The sequence below is a fragment of the Boleophthalmus pectinirostris genome, unplaced genomic scaffold (assembly GCF_026225935.1).
Source record: "Boleophthalmus pectinirostris isolate CB_2022bp ecotype Guang Dong unplaced genomic scaffold, ASM2622593v1 HiC_scaffold_7, whole genome shotgun sequence".
Taxonomy (NCBI): Eukaryota; Metazoa; Chordata; class Actinopteri; order Gobiiformes; family Gobiidae; genus Boleophthalmus; species Boleophthalmus pectinirostris.
In genome coordinates, this window is record NW_026571473.1 from 20,439,376 (window position 1) to 20,459,867 (window position 20,492).

General features: G+C 47.4%; 2 protein-coding genes across 2 annotated transcripts; both read left to right on the forward strand.

Moving 5' to 3' along the window:
- Positions 1-4,297: 4,297 nt before the first annotated feature.
- Positions 4,298-16,512, forward strand: LOC129412045 (uncharacterized; the record flags this gene model as incomplete). Its single annotated transcript, XM_055164798.1, has 8 exons — positions 4,298-8,111; positions 9,574-9,863; positions 9,941-10,006; positions 10,502-10,637; positions 11,630-11,951; positions 12,010-12,145; positions 12,218-12,918; positions 12,966-16,512. Coding segments are annotated over exons 1-8 (9,012 nt in total), but the record flags the coding sequence as incomplete, so codon positions are not given.
- A 1-nt stretch (position 16,513) lies between these two features.
- Positions 16,514-19,078, forward strand: LOC129412046 (uncharacterized). Its single transcript, XM_055164799.1, has 2 exons — positions 16,514-18,105; positions 18,601-19,078. Exon 1 carries the CDS (start codon positions 16,514-16,516, stop codon positions 17,630-17,632), a length of 1,119 nt encoding a protein of 372 aa, XP_055020774.1. The 3' UTR covers positions 17,633-18,105; positions 18,601-19,078.
- Positions 19,079-20,492: the final 1,414 nt, after the last annotated feature.

Consider the following 20,492-nt stretch of genomic DNA (forward strand, 5'->3'; position numbering starts at 1 on the left):
GGGAGCATCTCATCCATCACTGATGATAGAAGCACTTTGGGACTCTCTGTCCATCAATCCTATTTTACACGCCTCTTGGAATACACACAGACAGGTTATAAAGGCACAGGAGAGTCAGCCCGCGTGAGGGTCACACAAATGGAGGTTACCACTCCTGCTGTGACTAATAGACTTCCACATAGTGAATGAGGTCAGTGGAGTACACTGTGCTCATCTGAATGCCTGTGCTCGTGATGTGTTCACAGGAGACACAGCACAGTGAGGGCTGATGGATGGGCTCTGGTCTAACCCTGTGCTGAGTCTGTGGGGAAGACTTTAACTCACCTGGGACCTGGCAATGCACAGATGTGTGACAGCCATTCCACATGTAGGCTCTATAGAAGAGAATCCCCATCTATCACTATGTCAATATGAGCCAATGCTCTGCCCAAATATTCAAATGGAACCTGACTAACCTCTGTTTGGAAATCCTACTTTGCTTTGATTTCACTTTGCTTTTCTTATGAAGAGAAATGTGTATTGTCTAGTGCTTTGCACCTTCATTTGCTAGAATATTCTGACTGCATATTTTATATATATTATATATATACACACACACACACACATATATATATACATATACACACACACACACATATACATATACACACACACACACATATATATATATATATGTATATATACACCCCTCATTGAACCGTCACCTTATCGTGGTGGAGGGGTTTGAGTGCCCGAATGATCCCGGGAGCTATGTTGTCGGGGGCTTCATGCCCCTGGTAGGGTCACCCGAGGCAAACAGGTCCGGGGGGACGGGTCAGACGAAGAACGGTTCAGAAGCCCCTTATGATGAGTGCAACACAGAGGCCAATTACGTCGCCCAGGATTGGCGTCACCGGGGCCCTCACCCTGGAGCCAGGCCTGGGGTGGGTGCTCGTCAGCGAGCGCCTGGTGGCCGGGCCTTCCCCCACGGGGCCCGGCCGGGCTTAGCCCGAAGGAGCGACGTGGGGCCGTCCTCACGTGGGCCCACCACCCGCGGGAGGAGCCATATGGGGCCGGTGCAGAGAGATTTGGGCGGCAGTCGACGGCGGGGGCCTCGACGACCGGATCTCCGGACATGGAGACTAGCTCTGGGGACATGGAATGTCACCTCGCTGGGGGGGAAGGAGCCTGAGCTTGTGCGGGAGGTTGAGCGTTACCGACTAGATATAGTCGGCCTCACCTCCACGCACAGTTTGGGCTCTGGAACCCAACTCCTTGAGAGGGGCTGGACTCTCCATTTCTCTGGCGTTGGCCGCGGGGAGCGGCGGCGGGCTGGTGTGGGTTTGCTCATTGCCCCACAGCTCAGCTGCTGTGTGTTGGAGTTCACCCCGGTGAACGAGAGGGTCGCGTCCCTGCGCCTTCGGGTCGGGGACAGGTCTCTCACTGTGGTGTCGGCCTACGGGCCGAACAGCAGTGCTGAGTGCCTTCTTGGAGTCCTTGGGAGGGGTACTAGACAGTGCACCGACCGGGGACTCCGTTGTTCTCCTGGGGGACTTCAACGCCCACGTGGGCAACGACAGGGACACTTGGAGAGGGGTGATTGGGAGGAACGGCCTCCCTGATCTGAACCCGAGCGGTGTGTAACCCCAGGTGATTAAATCCTGTCAAAACATCTCTCTCTCTCTCTCCATCTACACCTGTGTCTCCTATCTCCCACTATGGGACGTTAAAACTCGCGGTGTTTGGCGTGTTCTCGCGGGATCTCCGCGTCACCAAATCACGTGGGTCCGCCAGACCAATCGTCATCATGCTCTCGGTGACGTCATTCAATCACGTGACGCTGCGCGCCAATCGCGGGCGCTTATGATGCCGCTGAGATTCAGTGCGTGTTAGGTGCTGTTGGGGGCTGGATGAGAGTCGAGCTGCAGGAGCCTTCTACCGAGTCCAAACCCGCGTCAAAAAGCGCATATGAACGGCGTAGTCCGCGGAAACTGGCCAGATTGTTAACGTATCGATGGCGAGCTAAAAGGAGCAGGCCCCGAGCCTACAGAGCCTACAGAACCTACAGAAGTATTGCAGAGTCGCACCTCTCCTGCCGGGCCGATCCTTAGTCTTCTGATCACTAGCCCATAACAATACTACTTATTACTCATTACCTTATTACTACTGTGTCTACTGACACAGGTGTTACATAATTAGTGGCGAGCCAGCCAGGAGGGCTGTCTAGACCGAGCTGAACCTATATACGTAAATAGTGAATTGACATTTTGTACCCAAACATGGACATTTTGGCGAAACATGGCATAAAGATCCCTAATTCGGTTGTGATCAAATACACTGCAAATCAAGTAACAGATGAGGAGGTCGTTGAGTTTTTGAGCCAGTACGGTAAAACATCAAAAGTTGAAATTATTACTGAACCGGATTGCGTCTTTGTTGACATGATTATTGTAGAGTTTGATTCGGGTAACGCGCTAGTTGAGCTGCGAAAAATTTTGCCATACACTTACATCTGTCACAGCGAAAAAATTACATACGACATTTGTGAACTCTCAAACATGTGTTCTGAATATGAAGGTAAGCTCAAGACACAAAATTACTTGAGTGACTTAAAAAATTTGGCTAAAATTACAGGACAGGGCTATGCGGAGGTCCTCAAGGGTGTCATGTCTCTGCTGGGCCAGTCCATCACCGAGCTTAGCCCAACACCACCAGTGAAGACTCTGCCAGAAGTGAGTGCCAGTGTGATGTCATCACCACCCGGGGTCACACCTCCAGACCAACTCGATGCTGCCACCTACAGCCTACCAGGTGCAACAGCCCCCATACCAGATGTAAAGGAGGAATTGCCACAGCCCCAAACACCACCAGATCCTGCTGCTCAACACACATCCATGCCAAGACCGTCACTTCCAGCTATGTCTCTTCCTGACCTGAACCCACCTGGGGTCCAACGGTACGTCGTTGAGCACATTGTAAAAAGTGATGACAGCACAGCTCACCTGTCCTCTCAGAGGCTCCGATCCTTTTCCGGCCGCATTCCAAGACCCCAACACGAAACCGACTTTGAAACTTGGCGTTCTGGTGTCGACCTACTGCTACGAGATCCAGCAGTTTCAGATCTACAACGCTCAAGAAAAATTGTCGAAAGTCTCCTTCCGCCAGCAGCAGATATGGTGAAGCATTTAAAACCCGAAACACCACCAAAAACTTACCTCCAGATCCTCGACTCTGCTTACGGAACCGTCCAAGATGGTGATGAACTGTATGCCAAATTCATGGAAATGTTTCAAGACGCTGGTGAGAAGCCCTCTGCATACTTGCAACGCTTGCAGGTTGCGCTCAACTTAACTTTGAAGAGAGGAGGGGTCTCAGCCACAGATTTAGATCGCCATCTACTCAATCAGTTTTGTCGGGGCTGCTGGGACAACACACTCATATCAGAACTCCAATTAAAACAACGCAAATCCCACCCACCATCCTTTGCTGAGTTTTTACTGTTACTACGAACTGAAGAAGACAGAGAGGCCGCTAAGACCCAACGTATGAAGCAGCACCTCGGCTCAAAAGCCAGAGCCGGAGCGCATGCCCAATACGCTCATGCTACATCTGAAGAATCCAAAGTCGATGCACTGACTACCATCACACAGCAGCTCGCCCAACAGCTAGCAGACATACAAAAGCAGTTGGCGTCCCTCACTGCTGCCCAGTCCGGCCAGAAGCAGCCTCCTCCGTCCAAACCCACTCACGTCAGCAAACTTGGTGAAAGCTTGAAATCCAGCAAACAATACCGTTCCTCCCACAAATCTCCAACTGCAGGTCCAAAGCCAGGCTACTGTTACAACTGTGGTGAAGACGGACACATAAAGACACATTGTGATAATGAACCCAACCCAGCACTTGTAGCCATGAAAAAGAAGCAGTACTTGGAGAAACAGAAAAAATGGCAGCAATCCAAACCTTACAATAACTCATCTTTAAACTAGTGCAAGTTCCTGTTGAGGGGCAAACAGGAGCTGTTGAGGACCAACCACGTCCCACAAAGCAACCACGAGTGAAATGCAACACCAAGTCACATGTCACATCAACAGAAACCACCCGTCTGCCTAGAGGCTTAATCGGATCCAAATGCACAGGCCAAGTAACCATTGCTGGACAAGATTTCCACTGCTTACTGGACACCGGATCTCAAGTAACCACCATACCCATTTCTGTCTACAATCAACATTTCTCACATCAACCCGTGAAGCCATTGTGTGAGTTGTTACAAGTAGAAGGAGCCGCCGGACAAGAAGTTCCATATCTGGGCTATATCGAAATGACAATCACCTTCCCAAAAGAGTTCATTGGTGAAGACTTGGACGTATGCACCCTGGCGCTGGTAGTCCCGGATGTCAAACCCGGATTCTACTCCCCAGTCCTAATTGGGATGAACACCCTGGAGCCATTGTATGAACAGCGCCTGGAGAGTGAATGTGCCAGCTACCAACCATCTCAGCACGGCTACAGAGCAGTCATACAGTTACTCCAGCTGCGGCACCAGCAGACCCAAAGAGCCAGCGATGGTGTTGTGCGATTGGCCAGTAAATCCCCAGTCCAAATTCCAGCAGGCCACACCCTGGTTGTTGAAGGGTCCATCCATGCCAGTCCACCACCTGTCTGCAAATATGCTCTAATCGAACAACCAGCCACGCCACTGCCTGGAGGCCTCTGTGTAAAAAGCTGCCTAGTAACACTGCCCAGCCACTCTTCACACAAGATTCCAATCTTCATCACCAATGAATCAAAACAGACCATCACACTCCAGCCACTGAGTGTCATCTCTGAACTCACAATGTCACCCCAGATCCTATCACACTCCGTTTCCACTAATACACAGCCAAAAGAAGTCAAGTTGGAGTTTGACTTTGGAGACTCTCCAATTCCTCCAGAGTGGAAAGCCAGAATCATCTCCAAGCTTGAACAAATCCCTGACGTTTTCTCCCACCACGACTTGGACTTCGGACGCACCGACCGTGTCAGACATCACATCCGCCTCCATGACGACACTCCCTTCAAACACCGAGCTCGTCCCATCCACCCTCGTGACATCGAGGCAGTCCGTGACCATCTGCGGGACCTGTTGGAGACAGGGGTAATACGTGAGTCGGAGTCCCCCTTTTCATCACCAATCGTGGTCGTCCGGAAGAAGAACGGAGACGTGAGGCTGTGTATTGATTACCGGAAACTCAACCTCCACACCATCAAGGACGCGTACGCACTACCAAACCTGGAAGAATCCTTCTCAGCTCTCACTGGTTCACGTTGGTTCAGCGTCCTCGATCTGAAGTCAGGATATTACCAAATCGAAATGGCAGAGGCTGATAAACCCAAAACAGCATTCGTGACTCCGCTAGGCTTTTGGGAATTCAACCGGATGCCACAGGGCGTAACCAACGCACCGAGCACTTTCCAAAGGCTTATGGAGAGGTGTATGGGCGACCTACATCTAAAAGAAGTTCTTGTCTTCCTTGACGATCTGATTATTTTCTCCAACACCCTCGAAGAACACGAAAGTCGTCTGTTGAGAGTACTCCAGCGCTTGAAAAACTATGGCCTCAAATTGTCACCAGAGAAGTGCAAGTTCTTCCAAACCTCTGTGCGCTATCTCGGCCATATCGTCTCGGAGCAGGGTGTGGAGACAGACCCCGAGAAGATCAATGCCCTGAAGTCCTGGCCAGTTCCGCGGACCCTCAAGGAATTGAGGTCCTTCCTAGGCTTTGCGGGATACTACCGCAGATTTATCCATGGCTATGCCGCCATCGCCAAGCCCTTGAACGATCTGACTAGGGGGTACACCCCAACCCGTCGCCAAAGCCGTAAATCCTCTCCCAAGCCTTGCCTCGACGCCAAACAACCATTTAATGACCGGTGGACAACAGAATGCCAACACTCCTTTGAAACATTGATCGATCAACTCACAACAGCCCCAGTACTTGGATTTGCAAATCCAAAGGAACCTTACATCCTGCACACAGATGCCAGCACGACAGGTCTTGGAGCTGCACTGTATCAAGAGCAGGATGGAAAGCTACGGGTGATAGCATACGCTAGTCGGGGACTGTCCACGAGTGAAACCAGATATCCGGCACATAAACTGGAATTCTTAGCTCTAAAATGGAGTGTAACTGAGAAATTTCATGATTACCTCTATGGCTCGAAGTTCACCGTCATCACTGATAACAACCCATTAACTTACATTCTGACATCTGCTAAACTTGATGCTGCCAGCCATAGGTGGCTTGCTGCATTGTCAACATACGATTTCAAGCTACAGTACCGAGCAGGAAATCAGAACAAGGATGCCGACGCACTCTCCCGTCGTCCACATCTCCAGCCAGCTGACGCCCACAGTCAAAAAGAATGGGACCTGGTCCAACAGTTCACCCGTGACCACGTTGACCCTGACAACCCAGTCCACCTTCCTCCAGATGTGGTGGCCGCCGTTTGTCACAGCTCACTGCTAAGAACTTCAAGTCCTGAAGCTCCCCCAGAGAGCTGCATTGCCCTGGTGGAATCACTAAGCATGTCTGTCAACGTCATCCCAGACAACTTCGCCAACGAGTCCCACCAGGGATTACCAGTGGTGCCATCTTTATCTCACCTCGACCTCAGAGAAAAGCAGAGAGCAGATCCCAGTCTACGAGAGGTGATTTACCAGCTTGAGACTGGTGAAAAAGTCCCCCCGACTGTTCGGACAGAGTTGCCAGATGTCGCCCTATTGCTGAGGGACTTGAACCGTCTGGAACTCCAAGATGATCTCCTATACCGGAGAAGGCAAGATGGAGAAAATATAACTTTCCAACTCGTGCTGCCAGAGGAGCTGCGCCCAGTGGTCCTTACCAGTCTCCATGATGATATGGGCCACATGGGGGTGGAAAGAACGCTTGACCTTGTGAGATCCCGGTTCTTCTGGCCACGCATGGCAGCAGATGTTGACACCAAGATTAAGACATGCAACCGCTGCATTCGACGGAAAGCACTTCCTGAAAGAGCTGCACCTCTGATAAACATCAAGACCAGTCGGCCCCTGGAACTGCTGTGCATGGACTATCTCACGCTTGAGCCCGATCGAAGTAACACAAAAGACATTCTCGTTCTCACAGACCATTTCACCAAATACGCCGTGGCCATTCCAACTGCCAACCAAAAGGCGAAGACTGTTGCTAAATGTCTGTGGGAGAACTTCATCGTGCACTATGGCATCCCCGAACGCCTGCACACCGATCAAGGGCCAGATTTCGAATCCCATCTAATCAAAGAACTCTGTGACATTGCAGGTATCGAGAAGACCCGAACCACACCATACCATCCTCGTGGTAACCCCGTCGAGAGGTTCAATCGAACGCTGCTCAGCATGTTGGGTACTCTGGAGCCCGAACAGAAGAAAAGATGGAAGGAGTATGTAAAGCCGCTGGTCCACGCATACAACTGTACCAGAAACGAAGTAACGGGCTACACTCCCTACGAGCTCATGTTTGGACGCTCTCCAAGGCTACCTGTCGACCTCGCCTTTGGCCTTCCAGCTCGAGGTGCACCATTAACCTCTCACTCGCAGTATGTGCAGAATCTCCGCTCTCGCCTGGAAGAAAGTTACCAACTTGCGTCCAAAAATGCAGCAAAATCAGCCGAACGAAACAAAACTCGTTTTGATCAACGCATCAAACCATCCGCCTTGGAAGAAGGAGATCGAGTACTCGTCCGGAACGTACGACTCCGTGGCAAACACAAATTAGAAGACAAATGGGAGAAGGACATTTACGTTGTTGTCAAACGTGCTGGTGACCTCCCTGTTTATACTGTGCGACCTGAAACTGATTCATCTGGACGTACCCGAACTCTCCATCGTGACCTCCTACTTCCATGTGGTTTCTTACCTGAAAGCCAAGAACCTGAACCGCCACCCATTACAACTGCACGCAGACCTCAAACCCGAAGTCTACAGAAACCAGTTGTGGATCCAGAAGAATGTTCGAGTGAAGAAGAGGAGTGGATTTCTCCTCGAGTTTCAATTTCACAGCCAGTGAAGTTCAACGTTGAAAACACCGTTCCTATCACATCCTCAACCAGTCGTGATGCAGTCCTACTGNCTTGTAATTTTTAATATTATTTTTATCATTGTGCATCCACAAATTAAGTTTTTTTTTTTTGTTTTTTTTTTAAAATCCTGGCCATAATAGTACCCTATAATCTCCCAGCCCCACCTTGCTGGTTTCATATTTAATTAAGTTGGGAGTATGTGAAAAAAATGTATTTAATCCCTTTTACTTTTCATATTTGTCTACTTGCCCAATGCACAAGAGTTCAAATAAGCAAATGTGAAAGACTGAAACATGTATTAAGGCCTTGTGTGCGTTACATTAATTTCTCACTATGAATCCATGTCACCAAACAGTAGGATATATTTTAAAAAATCCCAAAACAGTTTCCCTATAGTTCCTCCTTAAACATATATGTTTTTAGGCGACTCCAACATTATAACACGGCTTAAAGCTCACAAGAATCAATATTGCACAGTACAGAACTTTTAAATGAAGCGTTGAAACCCAGTTAAAGGTTGGAAATACACTATGTAAATGTGGCTATTTACCTTTTTATAATTGTAGCTGTTCATAATGATTAAATATCTATGGTGTTGTGCCCTGATAGCAAAAACAAAAACAAAAAAATACTCATCACCTACTACCTTTGTTTTCAGATTGTCACACTAGTCTTTTTAAATCATGCCTTCATCTCTGTTATGATCGTGTTTAAAGGCTCAAAATACCCGGTGGGCATGTCCATCCATCCAAACAGCGGTCAGGCGTTCCATTTGTTCTATTGTAAAACCTACACTTAAATTCAAACGTATCCACTAATGCAAAGCTATAACGATCAGCAGACCATTCCCTGTGTCCCGCCTGAGGAGAAACAGCTTTATTCATTATATTGGTTTTATTAGAGCCAACACAGTGGAAGTCCAATTTACCTCAGAGGGAACATATTATGTAAAATGGACTTTTATGAACTTTTAACCATGTTATAATGGTGTTCATCATCCTTTGCATACTTACGAGTGGAGTTCATTTCGATTGATTCATACATGCCCTGCACTGTTTTGCATCCAAGGCTTGAGTGTTCAGAGCATCAGTTTTCATCTGCTGCCTCTCTCCGCCTACTTTTGTTACTTTCTCACTTTTTCAACTATAAAACAAGAATTAAAATATGTTGCTTGTTATTGTGAAGTGCCACTGTGTGATGGGGCCTCTCAGTTTTGGAGTTTTGAACAGAAAGTCAATAGACAGTTTCTTTTATTAAACCATTTTAGACCAATATTGAAGTTAAACATGAACAAAACTTAAAATTATGAGGTAGACTTTATAGTTTAATATAATATACTAACCAAAATAATAATATGTCTTCATCAAAGGGGCTGTATCTGATTTTTGCTTAAAAATTTTGGAAAAAAACAAACTAGTAAACACCTTAGTGGTCCAAAATTATTCCTAAACAATTATGAGCATCCTAATTATTCACTACGATGAAAAATGTTTTTACATTCGGACGTCGCGACAGCATGTGTAACCCAGGTGATTAAATCCTGTCAAAACATCTCTCTCTCTCCATCTACACCTGTGTCTCCTATCTCCCACTATGGGACGTTAAAACTCGCGGTGTTTGGCGTGTTCTCGCGGGATCTCCGCGTCACCAAATCACGTGGGTCCGCCAGACCAATCGTCATCATGCTCTCGGTGACGTCATTCAATCACGTGACGCTGCGCGCGCCAATCGCGGGCGCTTATGATGCCGCTGAGATTCAGTGCGTGTTAGGTGCTGTTGGGGGCTGGATGAGAGTCGAGCTGCAGGTCAGTTTGGGGTAATCCTCGTGCTTTTAACTTATCATTTCGTGTGACAATCCATGGCTTATATTGTGCATTCATAGGAGCCTTCTACCGAGTCCAAACCCGCGTCAAAAAGCGCATATGAACGGCGTAGTCCGCGGAAACTGGTGAGTGTTTGGTTGTGATGCTAACGCTAGCTTAGCCGCGCCCATTCATTTCTATGGTCGCGGTTAGCATTTTTGGTTGCCGAACTTTATGCCTGTTTCTGTCAAATATAACCAACAAAATGAGACTATTTGAAAGCCTATGATGTAAAGTTTATGTTGAATGAACCCATATTTGTTTATTTATCTGAATTATACATTTTTAAGTACCCTTGCTAACAGTGTTACCCAATCACTGTTGTAGCTGTCTGAGTACTTGGGTTAAGCACTTCCTAACTTTAAATAGCTTTGTAAAAGCATTTATTTTATTCAGTGACATTATTAACATTCATACAGACTATGAATTCAATTTATCATGTATCATTTTCCTATTGTCTGAATCAATGTATTGAACTGCTAATAGTACAGCTAGTGCTATTTAATTTGTTTGTGTGCACACTAAGAATATTTACTGGTAAAGTATCAACTAATTAATTTAAACTTGGTCCTATTGCCCAGGCCAGATTGTTAACGTATCGATGGCGAGCTAAAAGGAGCAGGCCCCGAGCCTACAGAGCCTACAGAGCCTACAGAGCCTACAGAGCCTACAGAACCTACAGAAGTATTGCAGAGTCGCACCTCTCCTGCCGGGCCGGTAGGGGGTTCTTGGCAGCCCAACAAACTCTCCCAACACACCCACACGCCTATTGCCCACTGAATGTCACACTCCCTTTCATGAACTTTATATACTTTACTCTCCCCTCTGGATACCCCGTCAAAACCCAGTGGGTACTTACAAACTGTGTGTGAGCTGGGCATTAGATTTTTTGTGGACTTCTCATGATAATTTGTGCAATCAAATGCTGCTCTAACTTCGCTGAACTCTTGATCGTTGAACTCTTGATATGTATATATACACTTTTGCATCCAATGACCTATTGTGCTATTTGCTGCTACCGAACTGTAACTGCACGTTGTAAATAATTGAATGGCCATTCACTGTCCGTATTTCATGTTGTATGTCAAATCACTATTTACTGTTTACTATTTGCACTTTAATATATGGTACCTATCACCAAAAACAATTCAGTCTCTTGTCACTCCCTCCTAGAGCCGATCCTTAGTCTTCTGATCACTAGCCCATAACAATACTACTTATTACTCATTACCTTATTACTACTGTGTCTACTGACACAGGTGTTACATAATTAGTGGCGAGCTAGCCAGGAGGGCTGTCTAGACCGAGCTGAACCTATATACGTAAATAGTGAATTGACATTTTGTACCCAAACATGGACATTTTGGCGAAACATGGCATAAAGATCCCTAATTCGGTTGTGATCAAATACACTGCAAATCAAGTAACAGATGAGGAGGTCGTTGAGTTTTTGAGCCAGTACGGTAAAACATCAAAAGTTGAAATTATTACTGAACCGGATTGCGTCTTTGTTGACATGATTATTGTAGAGTTTGATTCGGGTAACGCGCTAGTTGAGCTGCGAAAAATTTTGCCATACACTTACATCTGTCACAGCGAAAAAATTACATACGACATTTGTGAACTCTCAAACATGTGTTCTGAATTTGAAGGTAAGCTCAAGACACAAAATTACTTGAGTGACTTAAAAAATTTGGCTAAAATTACAGGACAGGGCTATGCGGAGGTCCTCAAGGGTGTCATGTCTCTGCTGGGCCAGTCCATCACCGAGCTTAGCCCAACACCACCAGTGAAGACTCTGCCAGAAGTGAGTGCCAGTGTGATGTCATCACCACCCGGGGTCACACCTCCAGACCAACTCGATGCTGCCACCTACAGCCTACCAGGTGCAACAGCCCCCATACCAGATGTAAAGGAGGAATTGCCACAGCCCCAAACACCACCAGATCCTGCTGCTCAACACACATCCATGCCAAGACCGTCACTTCCAGCTATGTCTCTTCCTGACCTGAACCCACCTGGGGTCCAACGGTACGTCGTTGAGCACATTGTAAAAAGTGATGACAGCACAGCTCACCTGTCCTCTCAGAGGCTCCGATCCTTTTCCGGCCGCATTCCAAGACCCCAACACGAAACCGACTTTGAAACTTGGCGTTCTGGTGTCGACCTACTGCTACGAGATCCAGCAGTTTCAGATCTACAACGCTCAAGAAAAATTGTCGAAAGTCTCCTTCCGCCAGCAGCAGATATGGTGAAAGCATTTAAAACCCGAAACACCACCAAAAACTTACCTCCAGATCCTCGACTCTGCTTACGGAACCGTCCAAGATGGTGATGAACTGTATGCCAAATTCATGGAAATGTTTCAAGACGCTGGTGAGAAGCCCTCTGCATACTTGCAACGCTTGCAGGTTGCGCTCAACTTAACTTTGAAGAGAGGAGGGGTCTCAGCCACAGATTTAGATCGCCATCTACTCAATCAGTTTTGTCGGGGCTGCTGGGACAACACACTCATATCAGAACTCCAATTAAAACAACGCAAATCCCACCCACCATCCTTTGCTGAGTTTTTACTGTTACTACGAACTGAAGAAGACAGAGAGGCCGCTAAGACCCAACGTATGAAGCAGCACCTCGGCTCAAAAGCCAGAGCCGGAGCGCATGCCCAATACGCTCATGCTACATCTGAAGAATCCAAAGTCGATGCACTGACTACCATCACACAGCAGCTCGCCCAACAGCTAGCAGACATACAAAAGCAGTTGGCGTCCCTCACTGCTGCCCAGTCCGGCCAGAAGCAGCCTCCTCCGTCCAAACCCACTCACGTCAGCAAACTTGGTGAAAGCTTGAAATCCAGCAAACAATACCGTTCCTCCCACAAATCTCCAACTGCAGGTCCAAAGCCAGGCTACTGTTACAACTGTGGTGAAGACGGACACATAAAGACACATTGTGATAATGAACCCAACCCAGCACTTGTAGCCATGAAAAAGAAGCAGTACTTGGAGAAACAGAAAAAATGGCAGCAATCCAAACCTTACAATAACTCATCTTTAAACTAGTGCAAGTTCCTGTTGAGGGGCAAACAGGAGCTGTTGAGGACCAACCACGTCCCACAAAGCAACCACGAGTGAAATGCAACACCAAGTCACATGTCACATCAACAGAAACCACCCGTCTGCCTAGAGGCTTAATCGGATCCAAATGCACAGGCCAAGTAACCATTGCTGGACAAGATTTCCACTGCTTACTGGACACCGGATCTCAAGTAACCACCATACCCATTTCTGTCTACAATCAACATTTCTCACATCAACCCGTGAAGCCATTGTGTGAGTTGTTACAAGTAGAAGGAGCCGCCGGACAAGAAGTTCCATATCTGGGCTATATCGAAATGACAATCACCTTCCCAAAAGAGTTCATTGGTGAAGACTTGGACGTATGCACCCTGGCGCTGGTAGTCCCGGATGTCAAACCCGGATTCTACTCCCCAGTCCTAATTGGGATGAACACCCTGGAGCCATTGTTGTATGAACAGCGCCTGGAGAGTGAATGTGCCAGCTACCAACCATCTCAGCACGGCTACAGAGCAGTCATACAGTTACTCCAGCTGCGGCACCAGCAGACCCAAAGAGCCAGCGATGGTGTTGTGCGATTGGCCAGTAAATCCCCAGTCCAAATTCCAGCAGGCCACACCCTGGTTGTTGAAGGGTCCATCCATGCCAGTCCACCACCTGTCTGCAAATATGCTCTAATCGAACAACCAGCCACGCCACTGCCTGGAGGCCTCTGTGTAAAAAGCTGCCTAGTAACACTGCCCAGCCACTCTTCACACAAGATTCCAATCTTCATCACCAATGAATCAAAACAGACCATCACACTCCAGCCACTGAGTGTCATCTCTGAACTCACAATGTCACCCCAGATCCTATCACACTCCGTTTCCACTAATACACAGCCAAAAGAAGTCAAGTTGGAGTTTGACTTTGGAGACTCTCCAATTCCTCCAGAGTGGAAAGCCAGAATCATCTCCAAGCTTGAACAAATCCCTGACGTTTTCTCCCACCACGACTTGGACTTCGGACGCACCGACCGTGTCAGACATCACATCCGCCTCCATGACGACACTCCCTTCAAACACCGAGCTCGTCCCATCCACCCTCGTGACATCGAGGCAGTCCGTGACCATCTGCGGGACCTGTTGGAGACAGGGGTAATACGTGAGTCGGAGTCCCCCTTTTCATCACCAATCGTGGTCGTCCGGAAGAAGAACGGAGACGTGAGGCTGTGTATTGATTACCGGAAACTCAACCTCCACACCATCAAGGACGCGTACGCACTACCAAACCTGGAAGAATCCTTCTCAGCTCTCACTGGTTCACGTTGGTTCAGCGTCCTCGATCTGAAGTCAGGATATTACCAAATCGAAATGGCAGAGGCTGATAAACCCAAAACAGCATTCGTGACTCCGCTAGGCTTTTGGGAATTCAACCGGATGCCACAGGGCGTAACCAACGCACCGAGCACTTTCCAAAGGCTTATGGAGAGGTGTATGGGCGACCTACATCTAAAAGAAGTTCTTGTCTTCCTTGACGATCTGATTATTTTCTCCAACACCCTCGAAGAACACGAAAGTCGTCTGTTGAGAGTACTCCAGCGCTTGAAAAACTATGGCCTCAAATTGTCACCAGAGAAGTGCAAGTTCTTCCAAACCTCTGTGCGCTATCTCGGCCATATCGTCTCGGAGCAGGGTGTGGAGACAGACCCCGAGAAGATCAATGCCCTGAAGTCCTGGCCAGTTCCGCGGACCCTCAAGGAATTGAGGTCCTTCCTAGGCTTTGCGGGATACTACCGCAGATTTATCCATGGCTATGCCGCCATCGCCAAGCCCTTGAACGATCTGACTAGGGGGTACACCCCAACCCGTCGCCAAAGCCGTAAATCCTCTCCCAAGCCTTGCCTCGACGCCAAACAACCATTTAATGACCGGTGGACAACAGAATGCCAACACTCCTTTGAAACATTGATCGATCAACTCACAACAGCCCCAGTACTTGGATTTGCAAATCCAAAGGAACCTTACATCCTGCACACAGATGCCAGCACGACAGGTCTTGGAGCTGCACTGTATCAAGAGCAGGATGGAAAGCTACGGGTGATAGCATACGCTAGTCGGGGACTGTCCACGAGTGAAACCAGATATCCGGCACATAAACTGGAATTCTTAGCTCTAAAATGGAGTGTAACTGAGAAATTTCATGATTACCTCTATGGCTCGAAGTTCACCGTCATCACTGATAACAACCCATTAACTTACATTCTGACATCTGCTAAACTTGATGCTGCCAGCCATAGGTGGCTTGCTGCATTGTCAACATACGATTTCAAGCTACAGTACCGAGCAGGAAATCAGAACAAGGATGCCGACGCACTCTCCCGTCGTCCACATCTCCAGCCAGCTGACGCCCACAGTCAAAAAGAATGGGACCTGGTCCAACAGTTCACCCGTGACCACGTTGACCCTGACAACCCAGTCCACCTTCCTCCAGATGTGGTGGCCGCCGTTTGTCACAGCTCACTGCTAAGAACTTCAAGTCCTGAAGCTCCCCCAGAGAGCTGCATTGCCCTGGTGGAATCACTAAGCATGTCTGTCAACGTCATCCCAGACAACTTCGCCAACGAGTCCCACCAGGGATTACCAGTGGTGCCATCTTTATCTCACCTCGACCTCAGAGAAAAGCAGAGAGCAGATCCCAGTCTACGAGAGGTGATTTACCAGCTTGAGACTGGTGAAAAAGTCCCCCCGACTGTTCGGACAGAGTTGCCAGATGTCGCCCTATTGCTGAGGGACTTGAACCGTCTGGAACTCCAAGATGATCTCCTATACCGGAGAAGGCAAGATGGAGAAAATATAACTTTCCAACTCGTGCTGCCAGAGGAGCTGCGCCCAGTGGTCCTTACCAGTCTCCATGATGATATGGGCCACATGGGGGTGGAAAGAACGCTTGACCTTGTGAGATCCCGGTTCTTCTGGCCACGCATGGCAGCAGATGTTGACACCAAGATTAAGACATGCAACCGCTGCATTCGACGGAAAGCACTTCCTGAAAGAGCTGCACCTCTGATAAACATCAAGACCAGTCGGCCCCTGGAACTGCTGTGCATGGACTATCTCACGCTTGAGCCCGATCGAAGTAACACAAAAGACATTCTCGTTCTCACAGACCATTTCACCAAATACGCCGTGGCCATTCCAACTGCCAACCAAAAGGCGAAGACTGTTGCTAAATGTCTGTGGGAGAACTTCATCGTGCACTATGGCATCCCCGAACGCCTGCACACCGATCAAGGGCCAGATTTCGAATCCCATCTAATCAAAGAACTCTGTGACATTGCAGGTATCGAGAAGACCCGAACCACACCATACCATCCTCGTGGTAACCCCGTCGAGAGGTTCAATCGAACGCTGCTCAGCATGTTGGGTACTCTGGAGCCCGAACAGAAGAAAAGATGGAAGGAGTATGTAAAGCCGCTGGTCCACGCATACAACTGTACCAGAAACGAAGTAACGGGCTACACTCCCTACGAAGCTCATGTTTGGACGCTCTCCAAGGCTACCTGTCGACCTCGCCTTTGGCCTTCCAGCTCGAGGTGCACCATTAACCTCTCACTCGCAGTATGTGCAGAATCTCCGCTCTCGCCTGGAAGAAAGTTACCAACTTGCGTCCAAAAATGCAGCAAAATCAGCCGAACGAAACAAAACTCGTTTTGATCAACGCATCAAACCATCCGCCTTGGAAGAAGGAGATCGAGTACTCGTCCGGAACGTACGACTCCGTGGCAAACACAAATTAGAAGACAAATGGGAGAAGGACATTTACGTTGTTGTCAAACGTGCTGGTGACCTCCCTGTTTATACTGTGCGACCTGAAACTGATTCATCTGGACGTACCCGAACTCTCCATCGTGACCTCCTACTTCCATGTGGTTTCTTACCTGAAAGCCAAGAACCTGAACCGCCACCCATTACAACTGCACGCAGACCTCAAACCCGAAGTCTACAGAAACCAGTTGTGGATCCAGAAGAATGTTCGAGTGAAGAAGAGGAGTGGATTTCTCCTCGAGTTTCAATTTCACAGCCAGTGAAGTTCAACGTTGAAAACACCGTTCCTATCACATCCTCAACCAGTCGTGATGCAGTCCTTACTGAACCCACTTACTTACCTGCAAGAAATCTACCTGTTGCCGGGGAGTCCTCTGAAGCGTCCGAAGCCTTGGATCCATCTTCATCCAGTGAGGAGGAGGAGGAACCTGTCCCTGGAGAGCCTGAGGAAGAAAGGGAAACAGAACCAGAAGCATACTTACCTGAACCTGAAGACTCTGTCGTCCTTGATGCAAGGCCCTCTGAGGGAGATCCACAGCTCGGAGGCCCAGCAGAGACATCCCCCAATACAGCAATACCATCACCACCTGATTCTGGTGGCACACTCACCTCTATTACAGACTCCGAGGCTAGAGATACCGTTGAAACTGACCAGTCTATCCGCCGTTCCTCGAGACAGCGACAGCCACCCCAACGCTTACAATATTCTACTTTAGGCAAGCCGCTTATCTCGGTCGTGCAAACTCTCTTCCACAGCTTAGCAGATGCTTACGGTCAAGCATTTAACACCCCTGCGTCTGACCGCGTATATGCCCCGTTGTCGGTGTAGTTAACATGCACCGGAGTTGCATGGTTTTAAGGGGGGAGGGTGTAACCCAGGTGATTAAATCCTGTCAAAACATCTCTCTCTCTCTCTCTCCATCTACACCTGTGTCTCCTATCTCCCACTATGGGACGTTAAAACTCGCGGTGTTTGGCGTGTTCTCGCGGGATCTCCGCGTCACCAAATCACGTGGGTCCGCCAGACCAATCGTCATCATGCTCTCGGTGACGTCATTCAATCACGTGACGCTGCGCGCCAATCGCGGGCGCTTATGATGCCGCTGAGATTCAGTGCGTGTTAGGTGCTGTTGGGGGCTGGATGAGAGTCGAGCTGCAGGTCAGTTTGGGGTAATCCTCGTGCTTTTAACTTATCATTTCGTGTGACAATCCATGGCTTATATTGTGCATTCATAGGAGCCTTCTACCGAGTCCAAACCCGCGTCAAAAAGCGCATATGAACGGCGTAGTCCGCGGAAACTGGTGAGTGTTTGGTTGTGATGCTAACGCTAGCTTAGCCGCGCCCATTCATTTCTATGGTCGCGGTTAGCATTTTTGGTTGCCGAACTTTATGCCTGTTTCTGTCAAATATAACCAACAAAATGAGACTATTTGAAAGCCTATGATGTAAAGTTTATGTTGAATGAACCCATATTTGTTTATTTATCTGAATTATACATTTTTAAGTACCCTTGCTAACAGTGTTATCCAATCACTGTTGTAGCTGTCTGAGTACTTGGGTTAAGCACTTCCTAACTTTAAATAGCTTTGTAAAAGCATTTATTTTATTCAGTGACATTATTAACATTCATACAGACTATGAATTCAATTTATCATGTATCATTTTCCAATTGTCTGAATCAATGTATTGAACTGCTAATAGTACAGCTAGTGCTATTTAATTTGTTTGTGTGCACACTAAGAATATTTACTGGTAAAGTATCAACTAATTAACTTAAACTTGGTCCTATTGCCCAGGCCAGATTGTTAACGTATCGATGGCGAGCTAAAAGGAGCAGGCCAGAGCCTACAGAGCCTACAGAGCCTACAGAGCCTACAGAGCCTACAGAAGTATTGCAGAGTCGCACCTCTCCTGCCGGGCCGGTAGGGGGTTCTTGGCAGCCCAACAAACTCTCCCAACACACCCACACGCCTATTGCCCACTGAATGTCACACTCCCTTTCATGAACTTTATATACTTTACTCTCCCCTCTGGATACCCCGTCAAAACCCAGTGGGTACTTACAAACTGTGTGTGAGCTGGGCATTAGATTTCTTGTGGACTCTCATGATAATTTGTGCAATCAAATGCTGCTCTAACTTTGTTGAACTCTTGATCGTTGAACTCTTCATATGTATATATACACTTTTGCATCCAATGACCTATTGTGCTATTTGCTGCTACCGAACTGTAACTGCACATTGTAAATAATTGAATGGCCATTCACTGTCCGTATTTCATGTTGTATGTCAAATCACTATTTACTGTTTACTATTTGCACTTTAATATATGGTACCTATCATCAAAAACAATTCAGTCTCTTGTCACTCCCTCCTAGAGCCGATCCTTAGTCTTCTGATCACTAGCCCATAACAATACTACTTATTACTCATTACCTTATTACTACTGTGTCTACTGACACAGGTGTTACACAACTAAACCAGGTCTAAACCAGGTCTAAACCAGGTCTAAACCTGGTCTAAACCAGGACTTGCAGCCTACCTGTTTTCCTGCTCAGGTGCAATACAGAAAACAGAACTAAACCAGCACTACTAGGACTAAACCAGGACTAAACCATTACTAAACAATGACTACGCCAGGACTACACCAAGACTAAACCAAGACTATACCAGGACTAAACTAGGACTATATCAGGACTAAACCAGGATTAAACCAGGTCTATATCAGGACTAAACCTGGATTAAATGAGGACTAAACCAGGACTAAACCAGGACTAAACCAGGACTATACAAGGACTAAACCAGGACTATACCAGGACTGAAACTGGGACTAACTCACTTCTAGGATTAAACCAGATCAAAACCAGGTTTAAGTCCAGGTCTTAATCTGGATTCGGGTGCAATAAGGAAAATTATAGAACTAAATGAAGACTAAACCTTGCAGGACTAAACCAGGACTAAACCAGGACTACTAAAGGACTACTCTAGGACTAAACCAGGACTACACCAGTTTTAAACAAATTCTAAATTAGGTCTAAACCAGAACTAAATCAGGACTAAATCAGGTTTAAATGAGGACTACAGCAGGTCTAAACCCAGTCTAAACCCAGTCTAAACCAGGACTACGGCAGGTCTAAGACGGATCTAAACCAGGACATGTTTGGTCTCCAGGTGCGATGGGAAGAACCGTTGTAAAGTGCGAGCGGCAGAGATGGTGGTGGAGGAGAGCTGCGCAAACACATCTCTGTATCTGGAGTACGCCTACACCTGCAACTGACCGACAAATACTACTCCAAATACTACTACAGATACTACTCAAAATACTACAGGTACTACTGGAAGTACACTTAAACTACTGACAATACTACAAGTACTACAGTAAATACACTTAAACTACTGACAATACTACAGGTACTACAGTAAATACACTTAAACTAGTGTCAATACTACAGGTACTGCAGTAAATACACTTAAACTAGTGTCAATACTACTATATTCAAGATTAAGCAGACTAGTACTATATGTTGTATTATGTAATGTTGGAGCAAAGGATCATGGTCAATGTAGTTTCCTCAGCTTTTTCTCCCTAACGACCAATTTCAGAAGCTCATGAGACTGTCCCTAGACTTACATCCTGAAAGATTTGAAAGTATTTTTAATTTCTTTTACTGACCAACATTCTGTCTCTT

Bases quoted from the DNA above. Each gene is read 5' to 3' on its own strand.
- LOC129412046 (XM_055164799.1), top strand. From the start codon at position 16,514: ATGTTTGGACGCTCTCCAAGGCTACCTGTCGACCTCGCCTTTGGCCTT.